We start from the raw sequence: 12,575 nt of genomic DNA on the forward strand, positions 1-12,575 counted from the left end.
CAGCCAATTTTTGGTTGCGTTAGCCAATCGAAATCCTATACTGACATTGCGGATAAAGTAACAAAACCAAAAATTAGCTGCAGCAATAAAAAATTGGCCGTTGCAGCCAATTAAAAATGCTGTATTTTGCCACCTAATTTACTGCAGCAGCCAATCTTTTTTTTCAGTGTATTATATATAAAATATATGTCACACAATACGTTATATTTTACAATGCAGTGCGCACGATTGCATGCTTCAACTTACCTATGCATTTGCTCCCTTCCAATTGAAATCCGACGGAGCACGTGCAGTAATACGAGCCAGGTGTATTGACGCATCTCTCGCTGCAGGGTGTCTCTTCCAAGCATTCGTCGACGTCTGGGAAAAAGCAAACTCAGTTTAGTTACGATTAAGCGACATCGGTTTTTTTCTCGTAGTAAGTAAGCACTCGTTTCCGCCTACACACGAACCTATGCAGGTATCTCCGTGGAATCGATATCCTGTCTCGCACTCGCAACGATAACTGCCCGGCACGTTGGTGCATTTGTTGCCCTTGCAAATACCGGCTGCGCATTCGTCGACGTCTAAAAAAAAGGAAAGGAAAGAAAAAAGAACCACATACGCACAAACACACGGTCGCTTCGAGAGAAACTTCCGCCCGAGCTAAGCGAGTCTAACTTTACGGCAAGCTTCGAAACTGGAACACAAGTAAGGGTGAGGGAAAAAAGGGCGAAACCGTGTAACTAGGAAAACCGCGCGTTATCTCTCGGATTTTCCAAAGGTGACGATACTATTTTCAGAAAATTAACCGTGATAACAAAATGAATTGAAACAACGATTTATAAACGCGAATTGTAAAAGTGGATCGTGATAGTTTCTTTATCACATTTATTACTGCTTTTATGCGCAATCCGCTTCGTGAATATAATTTTCTTTTTTTAAGAAAAAATACCTCATCAACGTGAAATAGAGATTCCTTTGTGACTTACTTTAGTATTCAGTAACGACGATTAATCTTTAAATGACATACATACATGATTCATTCCCGTACATATCATTATTTCAAACCTTTCGCATATTTAAAAGGTCCTTTTAGTGAATGGCTCTCTTTTTTAAAAAAACTTTAAGATGTGGGAATATAAGCGAGGAACGGCAACGTAAAATTTAAGTTTCAAGCAGTGAAGAAACGAAGTTGTGAGCGGCCGACATATGCCATGCTGTTAGAAGCTCTTTTTATAAGTATGCATTTAGTAAACAAACATTTTTTCACTAAATTTTTTATTACGCATACTTGTATACACATTAATAAAAATATTAAAAAATTTATTCTTGTAAAAAAGCTATAAGATTACCGTGACGATAGAATTACATACATTTTTTATATTTTTATAATAATAAAAACTAAAAATCACATTAAACTTTTTAATTTTATACTTACTGTAAAATCACGATTTTAAAAATAATTCTTTAATCTCACAAATTCCTTTAAATATAATAACTAGAACATTTACTTTCTCTTCAATAATTTTCCAGAAGCCCTTCCCCCTTCAACGGATTCTTTAGAATTCCTTTTTACAATATATTGTCAAAATTAGTCTATGAATAAATCATTAATGACTTATAAGATGTCAAGATTAATATCATGAGAATAAAATCAAAATTTATTATCAATCACTTACCTTCACAAGTAGAATTCATCATTTCAAATCCCTCCTTACATCTGCACTCGTACGAGCCGGGATTGTTGACGCAAATATGATCGCAGCCGTGCTGTTCCTCGCACTCGTCAATATCACGACATTTGAAACCATCGATCTCGTCCCTTTGGAAGCCTTTCTCGCACGAACATATTACGGTATCGTTCACTGCTGTGCAAATCTGCTCGCAGCCACCATTATGGTCTCGACAAGGATCGAACGGTCGGCAGGATCCATTCCACGATTCATGATTCGGTGGACATTCACAGCGGAAAGAGCCCACAGTATTAACGCACTTATGATCACATCCGCCGTTGTCACTCAAACACTCGTCGACATCGATGCAAGTCTTCTCGTCCTCTGACAGTTCGTAGCCCGTCGGACAGGAGCAAGAGTGGCCGCCGATGGTGTTAGTACAATTATGTGAGCACTCGCCATTCCGCTCGAAGCACTCGTCGATGTCCAGGCAGGTAAAATTGTCAGTGTGCAAATAATGTCCTTTGTAACAAGTGCACGTGTAACTGCCTAGCAAGTTCACGCAGTCATGCGTGCAATTGTGATTGCTGGTCAGACACTCGTCGACATCCACGCAGTTCTTTCGGTCGTCCGGCATCAGAATATAGCCGACTGGACATTCGCAGTCATAACCGCCCTCGGTGTTCACGCAGATGTGAGAACAGCCCGATTCCACGTCGTTCTCGAATTCCTCGCACTCGTTAATGTCCTCGCAGGTCTTAAGATCGCGCCTCAAGCGGAAGCCAGGTGGACAGGAGCAACGAGTGCCCGGAATTCCATCGGGACCATCCACTTGACAATGATGAGAGCAGTTCCCGTTGTCGTTCTTGCAGCCATCCACCAAAACGCAAGTCTTGTTGTTTTGCTCTAGGACGTATCCTATTGGACACTGACATCTAAAAGTGCCCACCAGGTTCACGCAGGAGTGTGAGCATCCTGCATTCTCGATTTCGCACTCGTCGATGTCGTCGCATAGGGTCGGATCTAGAGAATTCTGCGAGAAGCCAGCGTTGCAGCTGCAGTTGAAGCCGCCGGGAATGTTCAGACACTGATGGGTGCAGTTGTCTAGCAGCTCCAAGCACTCGTCGATATCCAAGCAGGTAGCGTTGTCTCGCGATGATAGACGGTAGCCCTCAGGACACTCGCAGACGACTGAATCGTTGATGAAAATACAGGTATCCGAGCATTTGCCGTTGTTAAGCAGACACTCATTCTCGTGAATGCAAAGAGTATCGTCGTCCTGAGACAAGGACATCCCTACGGGACACGAACACGTCACGTTACCATCATGATCATGGCAGAAATGAGAACAACCGCCATTCTCGATCGCACATCCGTCTTCTTGCACGCAGAGTCTTTGATCCTCCGCTAGAATCATACCGGATGGACAGGCGCAGGTCACGTTTCCGGCTTCGTGGTAACACAAATGGGAACAACCACCGTTGTCCTGCAGACAATCGTTTTCGTATGTACATATCGTTTCCTCGGATAGAACCATTCCAAGCGGGCAGGAGCAAAATAACCGGTCATCCTCGTGATGACAGAAATGTGAGCATCCCCCGTTATCGATGGAACACGCGTTTATCTCTACGCATGTTTTGCCGTCGTCCTTTAACAGTTCATAATTTTCGGGACACGCGCATTCGACACCGCCTTCCGTGTTCGCACAAAGATGCGAACATCCTCCATTGTCCTGGATACACTCGTTGATGTCCTCGCAGGTCCTGCCATCCTCGCCAATGTGGTATCCCGCAGGACACGAGCACTCGTAAGTACCATTATGATTTATACAGCTGTGCGAACAAGGATTGTTCAAGGCGACGCACTTGTCCACAACCTCGCACGTCTTATCGTCATCTTGTAGTTCATATCCTTCAGGACAGGTGCAGTTATAAGTGCCGTTCATGTTTAGGCATCCATGAGAGCAATCGACCTCTCCGGACGAACATTCGTCGATATCCTGACAGGTTCGGTGATCGTCTTCCAACCGGAATCCCGAGAGACACTGACAATGGTAAGCGCCTTCGACGTTTACGCAAATGTGACTGCACGCATGAGAGCCTTCGGAGCATTCGTCCACATCCCGACAAGTCTTCCCGTCATCCTGTAGTTCATATCCTTCTGGACAACCGCAACGAACGCGGTCGTCATCCTGTTCGCACGTGTGTGAACAACCGTGATCCTTGGAGCAAGGGTCATCTGGCAGCTCCTGGCAGGTCCTAGAGTCCTCCCGCAGTCGCCAACCGAAAGGACACTCGCAGTAGTAAGAGCCGTCAGTATTAATGCAGTCGTGAGAACAATTGTGATTCTGTTTGTCCTGGCACTCGTCAACGTCCTTGCAAACACGCTCTCTTTGCGAGTAAATATATCCCGCGGGGCAAGTACAGTTATTATTTCCTTGAGATTTCGCACATTCGTCTGGAATGACTACGCACGTACGATTATCCTCTCCAAGTTCCATTCCCGCCGGACAGGAGCATGAATAAGAACCTTCTTGGTTTCTGCAATCGTGACTGCAACCGTTCATCACCTCGTCCTCGCATTCGTTTCTATCCTTGCACGTGTCTCCGTCAAGAAGATAACCCGTAGGACACTCACATTTATAACCCGAGTCTGACGGAATACACGAATGTGAGCACGTGGAGTTGGAGCAAGGATCACTCCTCGCGCAAGTAAGACTGTCGTCTTCTAGGACCCAGCCGGAAGGACACGAGCATCGATAAGACCCGTACACGTTGTAGCACAAATGCGAACACTCGTGTTCACCTTCGAGACACTCGTCGATGTCTTGACACTCACCATGCTCGTCCTGTCGAAGTCCTTGAGAACATACCGGATCCCCGCAGGTGAGACCGTCCTCGAGAAGTTTCATATCCTGTGGACAAGCGCATCTGTAACTTCCGAGAATATTGATGCATTCGTGCGAACAATCGTGCTCATTCTCGAGACATTCGTCCATATCTAGGCAAGTTTTTTCGTCCGTTTGCAAGATATATCCTTCTTGGCAGACGCACCTGTAGGTGTCCCGATCCTTCTCGCAAGTGTGACTGCAATTCGCGATTTCGCACGCATCGGACAGAACGCAGTTCCTGCCGGTTTCATCCAAGGACATATCGCCAGGACACCTGCACTTGTGAGCACCCTCCTCGTTTTCGCATTCGTGCGAGCACCCGTGCGATCCTTCCGCGCACTCGTCCACGTCGACGCACGTGCGCGCATCCTGCAGGATTCGGTATCCATCCGGGCAGACGCATTCGTACCTTCCGGGATAATTTTTGCACTCATGCGAGCAGTCGTGTCGATTCTCCGCGCATTCGTCCACGTCGATGCAGGATCTGCCGTCGATTTCCAGAGCGAATCCTGAATGGCAGAAGCATTCGTATCCGCCGTGCAGATTCACGCATCCGTGCTGGCAACCGTGATCATCTCTGCCACACTCGTCTACGTCGGTACAGTTAAATTTACTCGCGTGCCCGAGGATCTCCAGACCGTTCGGACACGTGCAAACGAAACTGCCGTTGAAATTAACGCACGAATGCGAACACGGAGCCTCCCGGGCGCACTCGTCGACGTCCGTGCAGGTCGCACGGTCGTCCAATAATTCGTATCCAGTTGGGCAAGTGCATCGTGGTCCCTCCGTGGTGTCCTCGCAAGTGTGGGAACAGGGTTTTGCCAGGCTGAAGCAGTTCTTGAGCTCCTCGACGCAAGTCGTGTTGTCGTCCGTCAACATGAACCCTGAAAAACACTCGCACACGTACGCGCCAACGATGTTGCGGCAGATGTGCGAACACGGTCGGGATGGTACGTCACACTCGTCAATGTCCTTACACGTCGCACCGTCTTCCGCGAGCTCGTAACCACCTCGACAGGCACAATGGTAACCACCCAACTCGTTCACGCACTCGTGCTGGCAGCGGTGCGATTCAACCTCGGCGCACTCGTTTACATCTGGAAAAGAATATCAGTGATCTCGTATCAAGGCAATCTTCATTCTAAAACGATAAAATTCTTTCTCCCAATTATATGTCAGCCAGATTTCGTTTGAACAAAATTTTATTTAAGTCTTACTTTTTTGTTGGAAAAGTGCTTTTTTAAAAAATTTTGGAAATAAATAAATTAATGTTGAAAGTTACCAAAAGTGAAGAATTTCAACTCTTCACTTGAAAATATCAAAGTTTAGAAAATACAGAAATAAAAAGCAGAAAGTTACCGTAGAGAAAAATATCAATATTTTCACTTAAAAATATATATGGATATCGTATTTCAATTGACAATTGGATTATTATAAAATGATAATTATTATTAATGACTTTATCTTGTAAAGTATACTTACCAACGCACTCTAAATTTTCATTTTTCTTAAAGCCATTTTCGCATTTCGAGCTCTGCGGAATTTCGGTAATCTCTTCTCCGTAATCATCGTCGTCATTGTTCTCGTCTTCGTCATCATCGTCTTCATTGTCATCGTCGTAGTTCTCTTCTCGAAGGATCTTCGTTACCACATGAGGATGTATTGTACTTGTACATTTGTACGATCCCACTGTGTTCTCGCATTCGGTGTTCTCCATACATATCTTCGGAGTCGTCTCGCATTCATTAATATCTAAAGATAAAAGATAACTCAGATTTTATGTCTGTTTTTTTGCAAAGGAAGAAAGATAAGTCAGACTTTATAATGTTGTTCTTGCAATGTAAATAAAATTCCATTAGAATGAAAGAAGCTAGATAATCGTAAGTAAATATCATGAATAATGTATAAATATTGAAAAATCGTTCGGTCTAAATTATATGAGAAGGAAATTACAATCTGTAAAAAATAATCGATACAATTAAACCTTAACGATGCAATTAATACAATAAACAGTTAAATCTTCAGACAAACATTTTAATAATTTATTACAAAATTGAAAAATAGGAGTTAATACAGTCGATGGAAAACAAACGTAAAATGTATTTACCCTGACAGGTTTTCCAATCATTCGTCAGATAAAAACCATCCGGGCAGAGACAGAAGACGCTCCCGGGCGTGTTTAAACACAGATGAGAACAATTCGCGTTGTTCAACGCGCACTCGTCGATGTCTTCGCAAGTGTGATTGTCGGCAGCTAATTTATACCCGGGAATATCCGTGCAACTGCACTCGTAGCTTCCTTCGAGATTACGACAGGTACCTTGACAAGGTCCGTGCCCATTGTTCGAGAGGCATTCATTGATGTCTGAGTAATAGTTACGTACCTTACAGAGAGTTTTTCTCTCGACAAGTTCATTTATTAAATAACGAATTAAATCAAAGAACGCTAAAATAAATTGCTTTTTGAAGCTAATATATAGATTTTACACTTTAAATTTCTTGCAGCGAAATCTCTCTCTCACTCCAGGAAAGTATTATAAAAATACAACCATCCTTGAAAAAAAGTGAAAATATTTTACTTCTTGAAAAATAGTGACAATTTTCAATCTTCTTCGAAGTGAAATATTTTCACTTTTTTTCAAGAGTGGTTGTGTTTTTATTCTCTTGGAGTGAGATTTCACTGCAAGAAATTTAGAGTGTAGATAACACAAACGTGTAAATGTAAATACGCCGACACAAAGAACCGACGAGTATTAGTAAATATTTGCCAAAGATAGATATCTTTCTTTCTATATGACTAACCTTGGCAAGAACGACCATCGGTCCTCAGCTGAAAACCACGATGACACTCGCACGAGTACGAACCGGGTTCGTTGCGACAAATATCGGTGCATTTCGCACTGCCTTCTGCACACTCGTCGATGTCTGAGAGAATATCAAAGAGAAAAGGAAAATCGATAATCGAATTTTAAACACTTCGCACTTTTATGGATAGCGCAACAACATTGTAATTAAATTGTGAAATATTCTTTTAACTTTATTTCTTTTTTTTTTTCGCAAAGAATGAAGATTGATGAAATTTTTAACACAAACGACGGAGCTAATCAAACGACGGAGCTACACCAAATTGGATAATTAATTTACGCGTTCTGCTACTAGAAAAACTGATACTTTTTCTTTAGAATTATTCCTAATCGTTATTTATTAGCATTTTATCGTAGAATGAGAGATTCAATGGCTACAATCGCGTATTATCGACACGCTGGAATATCATGTATTGTAACACTTGGGCTATGTTATACGCTGATCGAGCAATCATCGGGCTACAAACGCGATACGATCTGCAAACATGCGATGTATTACAGGGTAGAGAGAGGGAGGCGAAAATAGAAAACTGGTAAACGCCTAGAAATGTCCGAATCGATAACAGCTTTTAAACTGGATATCGCACCGATATCGTGCAACAATATGCGCAATCCGACTCTTAAATAATCCGATACGCTCCAAAACCAATAATCCCATTATTAAGACGGTGGTGGTTTACAACGGGTATGTTTTCGAGAGCGCTAAAATTACTGTTCGTACATACATATGTATATATCCGTAGCTAAAATTATTTATACCTCTCTAGCATTCCGACGACAACATATGGATTATTCGCGTGTGTTCGTGGTTTCCATAAATTTACGAATATAAAGTGCAACAGATGAAAAACTGGCATGTCGAAAACAGGTAATATAACGAATCGATACGACCAGATAGTCAATACGAAGACGGTATGGGAATTTCGTGGGGGAGTATCGACGAAAATATCACATGTCGAATAAAGGAGAGAAGAAGAGAGGAAGAGAGAGAGAGAGAGAGAAAGTTGTGCGAGTGAGTTTGACTTTCCTCAAAAGATATAAAAATGTGAAATATGCAGTGGTGAATTTATATGTGGCTGTGGGCGTATGGATTACCGATACAGGACGGTCCTTTAGCTCGAAAGCCGTCGAAGCAGGAGCACTTTATGCCGCTTGGCGTATCCTCGCACACGTGTTCGCATTCGCCTGTTCCCTGATCGCAACGTTTCACCTTATCCGTTGGGGCTTCTACTACAGCAAACACACATTTCATAACAAAGTGCGCGCACACACTTGTGTGCGAGCAGATTTTTACATAATAGATTTAATTAAACGAGAGAAAAAAAATCCGTTTTCGGAACAGATCTTGATGCTTAATATTCATATGAAAAAATTTGCAGATATTACATTGAAAAGAATGAGATTAACACATGCGTCAAACATAAACTGTTTGTTATTTTATATACGTGGTTATTATACTGAGATTATTTTTATTCGTGGCTTACGATTGTCTCTCACGCATCTCGGACGACGTCCCAGCCAGGTGCCGTTACTGCAAAAAAGCCTGTCCGTCGTCGAATCCACGAAGACGTAACCATCCGCGCACTCGTAAACCGCAACCAGATATCGATTATACGGCGGCAGTACGTTCTTTCTCCTATAGGACAATACACATCCTATTATAGGTATGTACATATATTAACCTTTTGCGATCCTATATCGAGTTGAACTCGATATACTGTCGTGGTAGCTTTTCGCATAATTCTTTAAGCACTCGAATCGGTGCAATTGTAATCGGTAAACTATATTTTTAAGGTCTCTGTAAATTTCTCCAAGTAATAAAAATTCTTTGATTCTCATATTGGACCAGCCAATAAAATTGTGAATAAAATACTTCGCTTACGTACTTATGAAAACAGTTTGGACTGCAGATGATTAATACAGTCGGAATTTGAAAGAATTCTATGGATTTTAGAACGCTAAAGAAAATAATCTTAGAATTTGTGAAAAAATCAACAGGAAGTTAAAACCAATTTTGTTATTATATTTTTTTAGCTATTACGTTTCTTCTCGTAAGCACACTAATTACTTTTCAAACTAGTACATGTTATATAGTTATATGTATTATTTATATAATCTATATATAGACATATACAGGGTGAGTCACTTAAGACCGGCCACCCGAATAACACCCACAGTTTTGGAGATAGAAAAAAATGTTTTAAATGAGAGTGGAACGGTTTCAAGAGAGACGTGTTTTGGTCGTGTTGTCTTTCTTCTAGGTGGAGGCACCAAAAAGATTTGAAAGTCATCTCCATTTTAAAAAATAAAATTGTATAATTTTTTTACACAATATAATTCCTCTAATTATTCTGCATATAAAAGTATTAAGGTAAAGGTATCAAAAAACCAATAGTTTACGAAATATTTTATATTTTATTGTGACACATATTGATATAAAATAACAATTCGTAACTTATTAATTTTTTGATAATCGTACCTTAATACTTTTATGAACAGAACAATGAGATGAATCAATTGGTGGAAAAAAAACACATAGTTGCTTATTTAAAAAATTATCCATTTTGTGCATACATATTTTTTTTAAAGCAACTGTGTGTTTTCCTTCCATCAATTGATTCATCTCATTATTCTGTTCATAAAAGTATACGATTATTAAAAAATTAATAGTTTACGAGTCATTTAATATTTTATGTCAATATATGCCAGAATAAAGTATAAAATATCTCATAAACTACTGTTTTTTTATATCTCTACCTTAATACCTTTATATGCAGAATAATTAGAGGAATCATATTACGTATATAAAAAATTATATAATTCCATTAAAAAAAAAGGAAATGACCTTCATATCTTTTTGACGCCTCCACCTAGAAGAAAAACAACATAACCAAAATACGTCCCCCTTGAAACCGTTCCACTTTCATCTGAAACATTTTTTCCTATCTCCAAAACTGTGGGTGTTATTCGGGTGGCCGGTCTTAAGTGACTCACCCTGTATATACGTAACAAAATGCATATGTAAAAAATTAGATAAAATAATAAATACTTGAACATATATATATTTACACTAATGGTGAATTCGATCACTCGCACTACACTGGATCAGTACATATTAAAAGCTGCTTTACATAAAGTATCTCAATGCAGTGATACAATATAATCAACTTTGACACAATAAAATGATACATATATATTTTGTTAAATAACGTGACAATATCACTAGTAGATAGTTAATCGTTTAAAATATTTATATATATTTACATTTAACTTTGTTAATTTCATGTAAAGCAGCTTTTAGTATGCATTGATAGTGCAAGTGACCGAATTCGCTATTCAATTGAAAAAAGTTGATGTTAATTTCCTGTTACTTTTTAAGCGAGCTCAAGATAAAACTTTTCATTATTTCAGAGTTGTTTTGTTGCAACAACAAACCTGGCGTATTTGGCGGGACGAGCATTCTCGATCGAAGGAGCCTTGATGAGTCCCTTTTTAAAGATTTTCCTCGCAGCACAGCTGATATCCAATTGGGACACTACGGTTTCGTTTAATCTTGTTGCTGTAGGTAGTCTTGACGAGGATTTCACCGGCCTCTTCCTTTTCTTTTTCCTCTTGTTGCCCTCCTTCGTTTTGCTGCGCTTTTTTAAATCGTCTATCCTCTCTAACGCCTTAAGACGATCCTTCGCGATTTGTACCTTGTCCCTGTCCGGAGCGATTGGTTGATCGCCGACATAAAGGTCGTTACGGAAACGTCGTAGTATATTATCTACAAAGTGGACACAGAACATAGCGTGACGTCACAGCTAAGCACCTCCTATTTCGGGAATAGAATAATGTAATTGCCGCAAATTGTTAATGAATAATAAACGTAAATATTCGTTCATCACTACGAAATCATTAGCGCCTTGTACATTTATTGTACTAGTACAAATAAAATATCCATTTTGCAATTATAATTAAAGGAATTTTAATTAAATTCTCGTCACTCATATACGTCCGGCGAATGGACTTTAAATAGAATATTCGTTTTACTGAGTAAAAATGTTTCTAGAGGTATTCCGGTGTTAGCTTTACAGAGGATTAATCTCATTGGATATGTACGGTGATACAACATGGGGACAGATACTTTTAACGCCTTTTATCGCATACGAGAATGCTATCAAATAATGTATTTTTTACATGCAAAATTCCCGTATCAGCTAAGTAACGCGTAAAGCAGTCGAGTACGCACTATTCACACTCATTTATAAATCCACCAAGATTATCTTCCGTAAAAATCTGCACTTTTATGCAATTCAGAAGCGAGAAGACATCCCTAAAAAAAACCTCTTAAAAAAATACGTCAAATACATAAAAATAGTATCAAATATTACATATCCCTCCGTAAAAGGTTTACTTTCTGACATACACAGAAAAAAAAATTTTCTCTGCCGCAGCTAATCTTAGTTTGTTATAATATATTTGCTGCCGTAACTATAAATTTATAAATTACGAAATGGTTTGCTGTTGCTGCTAATATAGATATCACAACATTAGCTATAATACCTATATTTTAGCTGTCCACATTTTACATCTGCCATTTGGTTACCACACGCAGTTTTTAGTTACAGCTACTTTTTTTTCTGTGTAATAATTATTTTTAACTTGTTCATTGGAGCTTTTTTTTTCATTGATGCGTCAGCTTTTTGCTACTATCTGAACCTTTAGACATGTAGACATTTTTCGTTCTGTCTATCATTTCTCGCGTTGCACAATACTTTTGAATAATTTACAGATATATACGCGCGCCTAATCATTGACGAACGCAAGCTACTAGCTCGCGTAAGCTTCTCTCGACAAGCACACAAGCGGCGCATCCCGATCAAAGCCTCAAACCAAAGGGAGACAGGAAGGTGGGGGACGTGTACGTATGCTTGTAACGTCCGGGCGGGTGTATGACTTGGCGGCTTATCTCCATCGAGGCGAATGTGAGCTATGTTATGTCGGTGAATCTCGTGCCACCGATAGCACACGCGATGGAACGAGAGGCGCGTTCCTGAAGCACCGAAACGCTATTCCGCGAATTTTCCCATCCAGGAATTTCGTCCTCGCCATTTCTGGTCGCTGAGAATCGTCATCGAGGGGAGGTGACCAGATATATTAGTTTCAACATCATCGATATCATCG

General features: G+C 40.3%; 1 protein-coding gene across 1 annotated transcript in view; it reads right to left on the minus strand.

Moving 5' to 3' along the window:
• LOC108724852 (fibrillin-1) overlaps nt 1-12,575 on the minus strand; it is a 48,021-nt gene that overhangs the window by 18,184 nt on the left and 17,262 nt on the right. Inside the window, exons 3-11 of the mRNA XM_018451518.1 lie at nt 10,845-11,175; nt 8,894-9,045; nt 8,505-8,636; nt 7,348-7,470; nt 6,653-6,910; nt 6,028-6,297; nt 1,662-5,642; nt 453-566; nt 247-360 (exon numbers count right to left, since the gene is read on the minus strand). Of these exons, the coding sequence (XP_018307020.1) occupies nt 247-360; nt 453-566; nt 1,662-5,642; nt 6,028-6,297; nt 6,653-6,910; nt 7,348-7,470; nt 8,505-8,636; nt 8,894-9,045; nt 10,845-11,175 (5,475 nt within the window). The remainder of the gene's footprint in view (nt 1-246; nt 361-452; nt 567-1,661; nt 5,643-6,027; nt 6,298-6,652; nt 6,911-7,347; nt 7,471-8,504; nt 8,637-8,893; nt 9,046-10,844; nt 11,176-12,575) is intronic.

This window comes from Mycetomoellerius zeteki, unplaced genomic scaffold (genome assembly GCF_001594055.1).
Source record: "Mycetomoellerius zeteki isolate Tzet28-1 unplaced genomic scaffold, Tzet1.0 scaffold311, whole genome shotgun sequence".
Taxonomy (NCBI): Eukaryota; Metazoa; Arthropoda; class Insecta; order Hymenoptera; family Formicidae; genus Mycetomoellerius; species Mycetomoellerius zeteki.